The sequence below is a fragment of the Cydia strobilella genome, chromosome Z (assembly GCF_947568885.1).
Source record: "Cydia strobilella chromosome Z, ilCydStro3.1, whole genome shotgun sequence".
Lineage (NCBI taxonomy): Eukaryota > Metazoa > Arthropoda > Insecta > Lepidoptera > Tortricidae > Cydia > Cydia strobilella.
Window position 1 is genome coordinate 45,863,774 of NC_086068.1, and position 13,528 is coordinate 45,877,301.

Here is a 13,528-nt window from a genome sequence, read left to right on the forward strand (position 1 = left end):
ATATCATAGAAAGTTTATAATATGTTTGTAGATAAAGCAGTGTATGTAACTGTACATAATTAGGCATTAAAACACTCGTGTGATTCTATTATGAAACTCACTACGTTCGTTTCATAAACCCACACTCGAGTTTTAATGCCTTTCATTATGTAGCATTCACATAAACTACTATTATGGTTAGAAGACACCAACTTACGTAAAAGTAATTCCACCGATGTAGGTTCCGAGGAACAGCGAGCTCTTGAGCGTGACGGCGGTCGGATCGAGCGCCATGGCCGGGAACTCGTGCATGTAGGTCGCGAGGCACGTCAGCACCGCGGCCATGCCCACCAAGCTACAATACAATACAATACGGTACATATTTATTTTTATTTTATGTTATTGTCAGCAAACGAGCAGACGAGCCGCCTGATGGGAAGCAGTCATCGTCGCCCATGGACGTAAGCAACATCACAGGAGCCACTTAAGCATTGCCGACCCTTGAGAACCCTAAATACCCGCTTCTTGAAGAATCCCATGTCGTAGCACATACCTCAGGAGGCAACTCATTCCACATTCTGCACGTTCTGGGAAGAAATGAGCGAGATGCCCGCTTATTAATGGTGTGCCATGTGTCTAAGAAGTGAGGATGAGCTTTGCTCCTTTGGCGGGAGGTGCGGTGATAGAAACGAGACGATGGCACCAGATCAAAAAGTTCTTCGGAACATTCCCCATTGTACAGACGGTAGAACATGCAAAGAGAGCCAACGTCTCTCCGAAGACTAAGAGGTTCTAAGCCGTCAGTAAGTTCGGGATTGCCGACAATACGAACTGCCCGCCGTTGGATGGAGTCAAGGGGAAGGAGCTGGTATTGTGGAGCGCCAGACCAGAGATGAGAACAGTACTCCATATGGGGTCGAACCTGCGCTTTATATAACAAAAGTTGGTGACCCGGTGTGAAGTACTGTTTGGCTCTGTTAAGCACCCCAAGCTTTTTGGAGGCCAGTTTGGCTTTTTGTTCCAGATGACTACGAAACTGGACTTCGTTCGTAATGTCGACACCAAGTATCCCGATACTTTTAGCGGTGGTAAGGGGAATGCTCTGAAACTTTGGCACCGTGACAAATGGGTTTTTTTTTGGCGGAGAACGCGCAGACGTGTCTTACTGGGGTTGCGCAGACTTGTATATTACTATTATTACCTCATTCGTCACACCAAAACAATAACAACAATGCCAAGCTAACACGACATTTTGCTCTAACTTTAACGAAATGCATAAATGCATAGGTACTGTAATGAAATAAGTATTTTGCCAAAAATTACATTTTGGTACAAGCTTTTATCGCTGACTGTACTTTTCTTTCCATAGGCAACTAATACTCATCGAGACAATTCTAACAACACATATTAAATCACATTTAAAATCGGGTCTATCGCGAATTTATTTTGTTACCTTTATAATTATACCGACGTTTCGACACAGGTAACAAAATAAATTCGTGATAGACCCGATTTCAAATGCGATTTAATATGTGTTCGAAACGCGAAAATTCTAACAACCCCAAACACAATTAGTTCGCGTTGTTTTATAACAAAGTTCCCATGGCCACCACCTTTCTCCATCAGCAGATCAGCTCAATGTCATCATAATATTCCATTGTCATCCGATTTACATATATGTACTTATATGCAAAATTTTAGCTCGATCGGTAATCGGCAAGTGGGTTAAATTTAGCTTCCAAGATTTGTCCCACACTAACATACATACATACTAACAGGGCAAGTTAAATTAAAGCATGTAAAAATCAGCGACTTCACTTCGCAGTGGTTCTTATAGTCAAGGTCATAAATATGTATACATTTTCCATAATTTAAGCACCAGCTCATAACGAGGAGTTGGGCCTAACGTAGTCGTATGTGTTTGCATTTGATCTACCTGTGGAAACCAGCAACGAGTTGGGGCAGGTCCGTGATCTCGATTTTCTTAGCGATTGTGCTTCCTAGCAATCCGCCGATGCCGGCGACTCCCAACATTTGCGCCAGCACCTCGGCACCAGGCGTCAGAGCGCCTAACGTCGCCGCAATGCCCCCCGCGACGCCAATCTACCCAATAAAACTATTCATTTAAGCAAGGTGAACTTTTTGAATTACATTTTAAATCCGAAGCAGTGAAGCAGATTGCAACCAACCACCCTCATATGTGGTATTTTCTATAAAAAGGGACCTTATTGTCGATGGCGCTTACGCCATTATTAACGATGCTCCGATATAAATACAATACCGCGCGACGCTGTGCGGCGTAAGCGCCATAAGGTCCCTTTTCATAGAAAATACCCCATATTATTAAAGAATCGTCAAATATCCATATCATCAGTGAAAAGCAAAGTTGAGTAAAGTTGTCATTGTCACGTTGTATTATCAACTGTATAATAAATTCTTAACACAAATATTGTCTTTCGAAATTGTGTTAATTGAAAATAATTAATTAAAAGGCAAGAAAAAAACTACTACATTTTGAAGTTTAATCACTGCATAATTATCGTTCTCTGAGAATATATCTGAGGTTGCGTCTAACTGCCACGACTCTTTTCATACATTTTGTATGAAAACATATGGGTCGCGACAATTAAACCGCAGACATATTTTTTGAGAATGACCCAATAACGATAACACAAATAACGGTAATAAAAACTTATAAGATATGTCCTGGATTAAAATTTACTTAGTAATGTAGTGGTTTTATGACGCGCCTGTTATGTCCCATTGGCTTTACAATGACAATTAGACTGAGACAAATGCCATCAAGATTACAATGAGCGGGTCTAGGGCCGAGTCAGAGCTGACCACTGATTGTGAGTATGGAATAAAATCTTAGACTTCATGGCACGCCGGTTTCGCATGCACACATACATAGGTACTCATTTGTCGGGTTTGAGCCATTAACCGCTTCGCCCTCAAGTTGTAAATATGTGCATGGGCACGTAAATACGAGGATAGATCGGCTTGTTATGGAGTCACAGTTTGATCTTGGCAACGTAAGTTAAGTATTAAGTCCATGAAGGTCCTTGGTGTATTAAGTCCATGAAGGTTGGAAATGAGAAAGCGTAAATAAATAAGTATGATCACCATTCCGAGATAGTTGCCCTTGCGCGCCGTGGCCTGCGAGCTGAGCCCCGCCAGCGCGCCCACGCAGCACAGCGAGGACGCCAAGTACGCCATTTGGTGAACTTCGGGGTAGCCCTGCCAGGACAGCCAATAATATACATATCATTAAACTTGTAAAACAAATGGAGTCAGCGCCCGAGGGTACCTACTTACCTCTTCATGTATTTTACAGGACCACTTATCTTATGTTGCCCTAAATAACGGTTCAATCTTATTTCTAAGAGGCAATGAATCACCATTAATTTCTTACACAGACGCTAATAAAAGAAGTAAACTAGTAGGGACGTGTGTTTTATTATATGATTATCTTACTTACCTGCATAGCTGTAACTAGGTATCCTCCAAGTAAGGCCGCTGCTGGGATGGAGTATAGGTATCCATACTCTGGGGGGTCACCGGGTCTGAAACAGAGCCCTCGTACAGTAATCCTCGTTTGCTAACGACATAAGCAATATTGCTATCGCGCAAAAACAATACCTTTTAAACATGTCAAGCATGCGCTGGGTGACCAAGAATCCACCAAACACGTTTACAAACGAGATGAGAGCGGCCGTGCTCGCTAACCACTACAAAACAAAAAAAACTGCATGTAACACAAACCGAAAAACAATACAAGGTTGTTTGGTGACCAGACGTGGGAACTGTTATATGTTAATTTATGGTGGTTCGATTTTCATACAAAATTGAATCTGCTTTAATTAAGGCACTACACAAATATTTGCTCATTTATCTACTTTCGAATATTCGTTTGCGCTAAATTAATAGAAAAACTTTGTTTCATACAGAAATCATACATAAATCAACGTAATTTTTTCATCAATTTTACGTATGTGTGTGTCACAAATGTCGTGTACAAATACGTTGCGTGCGGCGTTGCCACTCTATGACGTTGGCGACGTTGCCTGGCCGACCTGGCAGGATTTGCAGTGCCGTCATGTTTAGTGCATTTTTTGTTGACAGTGTTGACACTGACACATAGGGTCATGTTTATTGTGAGTTATCAATTTGTTTGTATAAATTGAAAATGATAGCAACGTCTAAATCAAGTTACAAAAATCATCGGTGTTCTGGTCCGCGAAAATCCAGGAAAAATCAGACTCAATTGAAGCGGAATTCATGATGGTGAAGTTTCGTAAGGTACAGTTTCATATTGTTGCATCATCTTTCTTCCTATAACATTAGAGATTTTGTGCTATCATGATATTATTTTTCTTTCAGGTACAGGGACAACTACGGATAACAAATATGAAAAAATGGTTTTTCATTTGTTGTGTGAATACATCTACACCAACAAGACATCCACTGCTGGACATAAGCCTCCCCAGGGATCTCCACAACGACCGGTTTTGCAAGACCGGCCAAAATATCAAGAAATAAATAATATAAATAAACATGATAAATATCCGCCATGCAATGTTGTTACTCACTGTACTTGAATCCAAAAAAAAAAAAATATTTTACAAGTTTTAATTTTATTTTACAATTACTACTTTATTATTAGTCATTATGATACAAGTGGGAAAAGTAGGAAATTGGCAACGAGTGGCGATAAATTAAAACACGACCGAAGGAAGTGTTTTAATCGACACGCGTTGCGAATTACCTTTTCGCATGTGTATTGTACAACGTTTTACAGTACATAATTATGGCCCTTTACTTTCAACCTAATCGACAACCGACAATGTCCTTTTAGTTCAAAACGTCACATATTTTTATAAAACGTTAATAAACTAATTTATTAACAAAACTGAATATCTGGGAGACCGAGCTTTGCTCGGAAAACATAAGTAAAAACTCAAAAATGCTCGTTTTCCCAAAGATAAGACCTAGCTAGATCGAACCCCTTACAGCAAATTTCATCGAAATCGTTAGAGCCGTTTCCGATATCACTGAAATATATTTCGGTTATATCGGAATCGGACAAGAATTCGAAGAAGAAAAGGTATAAGAAAGATAAGATAACACAAAAAGGACAAAAAAAAGTACCCCTGTCGTACCAGTCTCAAACCCGAATCCTCTTGCACGTATTTCCACGAACATACCGCAACGCCATTGCAGCATACTTACACTGCATGAAATTGTCTACTACAAGCATCACGGAAACACTGTTTGCATGTGTGAGTAATAGTAGGAAATAGCATGACAGAAACACTCTGTCGACATTAAAGGTGGTTTTTGCACAATGAAGTATTCAATGTTTATTATAATAGTTCAATATTTATGTAAAAAGTGCGCTAAACATACTTTTAAGTATACATATACCAACACTATTCCACAAAAAAATTAAACCTGAAAATTTGCGAAAGTGACGCCATCTAGCGGGTTTTAAGCTTTGGGTAACCTAGTCGAACCACCTTAAGTCTGCAACAGACGGCAGCGAGTTACAATTTTTTTGCAAGCCCCATGAAACCGAGCATTTTGTGTCCGCAAAAAATAACAAGATTTTACAATGATACGACAAAAAAGCAAAAAATGTTAAGAAAAGCCTCTGCCATTGTTAAAGGTCCCCACGCTGAGTACCAAACCAAATATGTATAAACAATCTCATCTCATGCATAAATCAATCATTAAAACTAATGAAATAATGTGAGTACTGGCCACGGGAACGGGACTCTCGCCGCCGATCGACTCTTTGGATCCTCGGATGACTTGAAATGTAACTTCAATAGTACATTACTACAGAGGCCATGAAGTAAGGGGTTGCATGAATAGTTATGAGGCCGCCAACCCCCTTTCACGCCGAGGTATGTATAGTGCTTTTCTCAAACATACAATGAAATAATAATACAAACATGACCCCACGCAGCCAGATGTAATGTTGTCACACGCGTCGGGACGAGTGTGGCAGCATGTACGATCTCCCTCAGTCCAGACGGGACCTCGGGTTATGTCTCGACAGCTCAGGGATGAGAGGACAGAGGGGCGAGTACAGAAACACTAATTTATATCTACAATCTACGGTCTTTTATGCCGGTTTATTTCTAGGATCAAACTTATATACTAGAGCCTACGCTAATGCGCACGGGACGGGATCCCTTATTCGGGATGTTAATGACGGGCGCGAATCCCTAATCTATCCGCGACAACCATACGGAGTTGTGCTGACCCTCGGGACGGTCGGCAGGGTCAGGCTTTCGGTGTACGGAACGGGAATCGGGGTTGTACCGAAGGATAGAGTGACAAACGCGTAACCACACGCTGCGCTACTATTCCTTCGGGCGGAGTGACAGGATCTCGGGGCAAGGACAGTGCTGTGCTGGGCGTCTACCACGCTCCCGGCACTAGCTGTCCCCAAGGAATCCTCTAGCAAGGTACCCGGGCAGATGCGTGAACCACACAACGCTCAACGTACCGAGGAACCCCTCTTCCTCGGCATCTGCATCTGCATGCGTCACACATCGCTCGGCTAGAGTGCAATGCCCCTAGCAGCCGATCCGCGACTGCGAAGAACACTCAGCGATTATAAAATTTTATTATTTTTGCGCTACGAGCTACGACGCATGGTTTAGGAGATACAGCCCTAAAAAATTTTTTTTGTCTTTTTGGTTTTTTTTTTTCAAATATAAATGAAGGGTCACCTAGAGGGGAACGAAAATTTTATTATTTTTGCGCTACGACACATGGTTTATGAGATACAGCCGTATAAAGATATTTTTTTTCTTTTTTTAAATTTTCATTGTGTTTTTTGTGTATTACTTTGGGGTTCCTTAAAGGGGAACGAAAATTTTATTATTTTTGCGCTACGACACATGGTTTAGGAGATACAGCCAAATAAAGTTTTTTTTTGGGTTTTTTTTTTCAAATATAAATTAAGGGGCAGCTAGAGGGGACTCAAGGTTTAGGACATACAGCCCCATAAATATTTTTTTTTGGTTTTTTTAGCATGTTTAACCGCTTATAAATATAGTACCATATATTTTGTATTTTTTTTAAATGTCGCAAGTATGCTTACAAAGAGAGTGGTCGCTGGCTGTATGTAATATTTCCTTTGTCAGTCTAATCTTAGTGAGCAAATTTAAAAAGTTAGAGCAGCGGACAATAATGTACGTTTACTCAAACATGCTATGTAATATTGATATTACGTTCTTTATATTAGGCTGGGAAGTATCACGTTTCAGGCGCGGCTAGACGAGAGGTCTGTAATGAAATTTCATACAAAGTTGCAGGCCTAGGCCGGGAAGTGGCTTTTTTTTAATTTCTATTTTACATATAATTGTGGCACAGCATCATGGCATTCAGCCATAAAAAAAAAACTATAAGCAATATTTGCTTTTTGGTTCGCTTATGACATTCTGCCAATACGCCTATTAAAAAAATTTTTTTTTGTTTGTTTTTTTTTTAACCTGACGGGCTCTATGGCACTAGGGCCATTAGAGCGGTAGGACTGTGTGGGGGGATGGTAGCCTGGGGAAATTCCAGGACCCTTCCGCGTCATACGAGACGGTTTTGCTAGGCTGGAATAGTTAATTAAAAAAAAAGCGATATTTGATTGATATACATATATAGTTGGTCAAGCAAATCTGGTCAGTACATTAGAACAAAAAAAACTATACTCATTCTTTTCTTTTGGGTGTTAGTACTAGAGTAAGATTCTCTCTGTCTATGTTTGAGAATAGCACTATACATACATCGGCGTAAAAACGGGTTGTCGGCCTCATAACTATCCGGCCTCACTACGTTCGGCCGTATATTCTATTCGGCCGGCAACCCCTTCCTTCCCGGCCTCTGTAGTAATGTACTATTCATACTAACTCCCTACATTACTTCTTGGCCTAGGTCAAGAAGTAATGTAAGGAGCCATAAATAAGCAACTTCATGTCCTCAGTTCGTGACATTAACGCATACATTTTGGAGTATGTTTTAGAAAATACATTTTGACGTTTGTTGTCATTCTTAACTAAAAAGATTTTCGTAAACTTTGTGCCTGTGCCCCGTCGTTTTATTCTGAAACTCCAGCTGCCCTTTCTTATTCCCTCACAAATAAAACTATGAAAACGGATTAAATCGCGTATATTGAATTTATAATACATCCCGACGTTTCGAACCCTTTAAAGCGTTCGTTGTCAACGGGTGACACTTATGAACATATTCTAGAATAGTATGTTCCTGATAGTTGAATAATATATAGGTAGAATATGGCTTAAAGCGTTAATTTCGCCATTTGTTCTTCTTTTGAATTTGAAAATTAATTAATATCTCTAAACAAAACAATAATAATGCTACACCAACGCTGCTAAGCAATTGCAAGCAAATTGCAATAAAATCAAAAATAATTTTGTTTTCATCATCTGGGCTCACAGCTAGCAACCGCACCACAGAACTAATTCACACATTTACATAGTAAACTGTGAAATCCGTAAGCGTAATTTTAAATGAGGCGCGCATAAGTGCGAGTGTCGTTGATCGGTCGCCACGGTAGGGTAGGGTTGTACGTACCTGCACCGGAGTGTCGGGGACATAGCCGCCGCCCATCAGCAGCAGCCCGCCGACGGCCGTGATGCCCGACACGGCGTTGGTGACGGACATGAGCGGCGAGTGCAGCGCAGGCACCACGCCCCACACCGTGTGGTATCCCACCACGCCTAACGGATGAGAGAGAACGTTACAAATGCGTTCCGCCTTGGTAGGACCTTGCCGCGCGAAACAGCTGTGGAGATGTGCCTTGCCCGACACAAACGCACACATAACCACAATGCCTCGGCGGATTATTTACTTGTGCGTAATTAAAGGCGTATTCACTATAATAGTATTTTATACAATCGTGATCTAATAGAGAACTTTTCAGTCGAGTACCGTGTTCAAGGTTGCTTAAGTAAGGTACGAGATTGAAAAGCTTGATTATATCACTATTGTATACAATACTTTTTCTACGAGACAAAAACATCATATTTTCAACTAGTAGAATCATATAGGTAAACAAACCAAAAGTTAAGCTACCGCTGCCCGCGATACCTTTATACTTGTACGCGTGGCCCGGCCACCGGGGCCCGGCGCCCCCGGCGAGTTGGTCAACGTCACTCATGAGGCCCTGGTACAGTTGCCATCAGATATATCGGAGCGCCCGAGGTGCTCACAAATATCTGAACACGCCTCTATCGTCAAGGCGTTAGAGTGCGTGTTCAGATATTTTGACCACCTCTGGCGCTCTGATATATCTGATGGCGACTGTACCTGCTCCTTGCTAAATTCAATTTTAAGATAGTTTTTAGGGTTCCGTACCCAAAGGGTAAAAACAGGACCCTATTACTAAGACTCCGCTGTCCGTCTGTCTGTCACCAAGCTGTATCTCATGAACCGTGATAGCTAGGCAGTTGAAATTTTCACAGATGATGTATTTCTGTTGCCCCTATAACAACAAATACTAAAAAGTACGGAACCCTTGGTGCGGAATCCGACTCGCACTTGGCCGGTTTTTTTTTCTCTATTTTGGCCACCAAATGTATGGAGTTCTATTTTCAAAATTTTTATAATTATAATTAACTAATCCGTATCGATAAAATTCTTATGCTGGAGTCGGAAGTGCCATAGACTATCCAATGTTGAAAAGAGTAAGGTTGTAGTGTTGCATATGAAGTTGTAATACACAGATAATAGTTTACGAGTAGAAAAACAATGTTTAGGATACACTGTTTCTGAAACACTATGCAGATGTTTATAGAATAGTACATTTCGATGCTAGTGCGGAAAGTATGTCATTACTTCACGAGCAACGAGATATCGGGACGAGTGAAGAATGACATTTCCGCGCGTGTATCGAACGACGTTTTTTAATACAGTTGCGAAAAAATAAGAAAAGCAACAAGTAAGGAATGAAATTCGTAACTTTTATATTATTAATTCCATGGAGACTATATAAAGGAGCCAAATCTCTATGTATGAAAAGTGTCCATCAATAAACAGTAATTAGGCGGCGCCACCATACACCGAAATACTACCAAAAACAACCTACGTAATTTTGTAGGTCCCAGAACCTAACTAGCGCCACCGGAGAGATTAGGAACTATTATTTAAAGCTGAAAGAGGTCACTTTTGCAACAATTCTGCCATAAGAGATTGGCATCCTTTCTATACCATCCATAATTAATTCTGTGACATCATTGACATTATGAAGAGGTGTTTTTCTTCTAGGTTTTATTCGACTAGAATAGATTTTGTTATTATTATTGTACCCACTTCAATGAGTTTTTTTTAATACAGTTGCTCAAAAAGTGCTACTTTTCGTCGCCTTTTAGCGTGCGGAAAGTTGGTTTTCGCGAACTAGTGCTTTTTACTTTTCCAATTTTATTAAATTTTAACTTGTTCCAATTCATGACTACTTATTGATGAGTGTTAATATTAGTTTCCTTTAAACGTCGTAATCAACATAAAAACTTACTGTTAATGTAAGAATACGAAAAATATGCATATTTCATATTTTATTACTTACCTCTTCATCATTATAACACGTTTATTTTTTAATGTTGAAAAACCGTTCTTAATAAGTTGTCTGAATGGAACGGAACGCCTGTCAAAGAAGAGGCGTATTTTCTTACTGCGAGAATTATGGATGGTACAGAAAGAATGCCAATCTCTTATGGCAGAATTGTTGCAAAAGTGACCGCTTTCAGCTTTAAATAATAGTTCCTAATCCCTCCGGTGGCGCTAGTTAGGCTCTGGGACATGAGTATAACATGAACCATATAAGGCAACCATAAGGCAACAAATAACCCGACCAAATTACGTAGGTTGTTTTTGGTAGTATTTCGCCACCTAATTACTGTTTTTTGATGGACACTTTTCATACATAGAGATTTGGCTCCTTTATATAGTCTCCATGGCAAGAATGTTTTAAGTTTCCAAAGGCAACATTCGATATTGTTTTTATAAATATACGATACACAAATAATCGTAAATAACGATATTTAGGTAATAATAGTATAATGTTTTAATATTTACAATTGTTTCTGTCTTATTGAACATGCATTTGAAAAAAAACTTTCATTGAAGTGGGTTCAATAATAATAACAAAATGTATTCTAGTCGAATAAAAGCTAGAAAAACACCTCTTCATAATGTCAATGTCAATGATGTCAGTGTCACAGAATTAATAAAATAAAAGTTTCTAATTCCATTTCTTACTTGTTGCTTTTCTTATTTTTTCGCAACTGTATTAAAAAACGTCGTTCGATACACGTGCGGATATGTCATTCTTCACTCGTCCCGAGTCTTGCCACGAGCCGTATCTCGGTACGCGTGTAGTAATGACATACTTTCCGCACTAGCATCGAAATGTACTATTTTCAAATGCATGTTCTATAAGACAGAAACAATTGTAAATATTAAAACATTGTACTATTATTACCTAAAACGATATTTAGGTAATAATAGTACAATGTTTACGATTATTTGTGTATCGTATATTTATAAAAACAATATCTAATGTTGCCTTTGGAAACTTATAACATTCTTGCAGTAAGAAAATACGCCTCTTCTTTGACAGGCGTTCCGTTCCATTCAGACAACTTATTAAGAACGGTTTTTCAACATTAAAAAATAAACGTGTTATAATGATGAAGAGGTAAGTAATAAAATATGAAATATGCATATTTTTCGTATTCTTACATTAACAGTAGGTTTTTATGTTGATTACGACGTTTAAAGGAAACTAATATTAACACTCATCAATAAGTAGTCATGAACTTAAATGTTAATATATTTTTCCTTTTTTCATTGTGATTGACATCTGTATATACAATTTATAGAAAGTAGTCATGAATTGGAACAAGTAAAAATTTAAAAAAATTGGAAAAGTAAAAAGCACTAGTTCGCGAAAACCAACTTTCCGCACACTAAACAGCCACGAAAAGTAGAACTTTTTGAGCAACTGTATTAAAAACAATGTTTCAGCTCACATAGTGTGGACGGTCTGGGATACAATGAACTTGGCGATAAACAATAGTGTACCGCATCTGTTTCTGTGTTTCAGATATACGAGGATTTCTGCTTCTGAAACGGTGTTTTTAACAAAATGATTATAGTAAATACGTGGCTTAAAGGTTTTGGTACATACCTGATAGAGCGAGTGTCGTTGTCATGGTTGTGAATGCAGGGTTGGGCGATGCCATGCCCAAGCCAATTAGCGAAGCCATCCCTGAGCATTAAAAAATTTCTAGGTATCAGCTTCAGGAGTGAAGCAAACGGTACTTTCATGTGAAGTTTTGAGAAACAATGAAACATAACAAAATAGAAGTACTTAGATAGGACATCCTTAAACAAATTGACTAAGCCCCTAAATTGAGTAAGCTCAAGGAGGTTTGTGTTGTGGGCACTCGCGGTGCGGCGCGAAATAGTTATTTGTGCAACAAGAGAGGAAAGTTGGTTTTTCTTGCGAGTGTTTATTTAGAGTCCCGAGAAAGCGAAAGATTCTGTAATTGATTCTAAGTTAGAATCTTGAGCGTAGCGTGACTCAAAAACACGATATGTAAAATAACTTCGCTCTCGTGTTGCACACATAATTTTTAACCTCAGTAGTGAGAACATATTAAAGGTTAAAATGTATTTCGAATTACACAGAATAATACAGACAAAAAAATAATAATAAAAGTATGAAGTGGCAGTTCAAGGCCTACACTAAATTAAAAAGCTACTTTGTTTCACCCCCTGGATTGAGGAAAGTCACCCGTTGACCACGAACGCTGTAAAGGGTTCGAAACGTCGGGATGTATTATAAATTCAATATACGCGATATAATCCGTTTTCATAGTTTTATTTCATAAAAAATATAATTCAGCTGTTTAGCCTGTTCATGAACACACGCCATGTTTACATTAAAATAAAATAAAATACTTCCCGGCTACTCGAGTTGCTCCGCCCGAAACGTGATACTTTGAAGCCTGTTTTGACGCACATAAGGACGATATTTCATTGCATGTTTGAGAAAAGAGTATTGGTTTATTTACCTGTGGAATACAAGAAAGAGTCCTTGAGAGTGTAATTGAAAGGGTTGGGCGGTTCCGGGTCAAGAGGCGCGGCGGCGGCGGGCGCGGCGGTGACCGCGGCCATGCTGGGCGGCGGCGGCGCCGGCCACAGCAGCTCGCCCGCCTTCAGCACGATGGCGCCGCGGGTCACCTCGTCCTCCAGGTCGATGTGGAAGTGGTCCTTCGTGCCTGGTTTATAAAATATACAATTATTATTAATAGGTAATTAGGTACCCACTAAAACGTGTTAATATCTATGCTCACAAGGGTGCTCCTTCAACTAGGGAAGACTCGACTGAGCATGGTAACCAGTGTCATAATAGGTCATGGACTATTTAACAAACATCTTTTTATAACAGGTGTCACAGACAGTCCCCTATGCAGAGCATGCATGGAGACAAAAGAAACAGCCTCTCAAGTGGTGCTGG

The 13,528-nt window shown here is 39.6% G+C and overlaps 1 protein-coding gene across 1 annotated transcript in view; it reads right to left on the reverse strand.

Annotated features, from left to right (window-relative positions):
* LOC134754823 (NAD(P) transhydrogenase, mitochondrial-like) overlaps positions 1-13,528 on the reverse strand; it is a 58,605-nt gene that overhangs the window by 19,276 nt on the left and 25,801 nt on the right. The window contains exons 9-16 of the mRNA XM_063691242.1: positions 13,083-13,289; positions 12,194-12,274; positions 8,581-8,726; positions 3,622-3,710; positions 3,461-3,545; positions 3,106-3,219; positions 1,916-2,082; positions 197-334 (exon numbers count right to left, since the gene is read on the reverse strand). Coding sequence (XP_063547312.1) covers positions 197-334; positions 1,916-2,082; positions 3,106-3,219; positions 3,461-3,545; positions 3,622-3,710; positions 8,581-8,726; positions 12,194-12,274; positions 13,083-13,289 — 1,027 coding nt within the window. The remainder of the gene's footprint in view (positions 1-196; positions 335-1,915; positions 2,083-3,105; positions 3,220-3,460; positions 3,546-3,621; positions 3,711-8,580; positions 8,727-12,193; positions 12,275-13,082; positions 13,290-13,528) is intronic.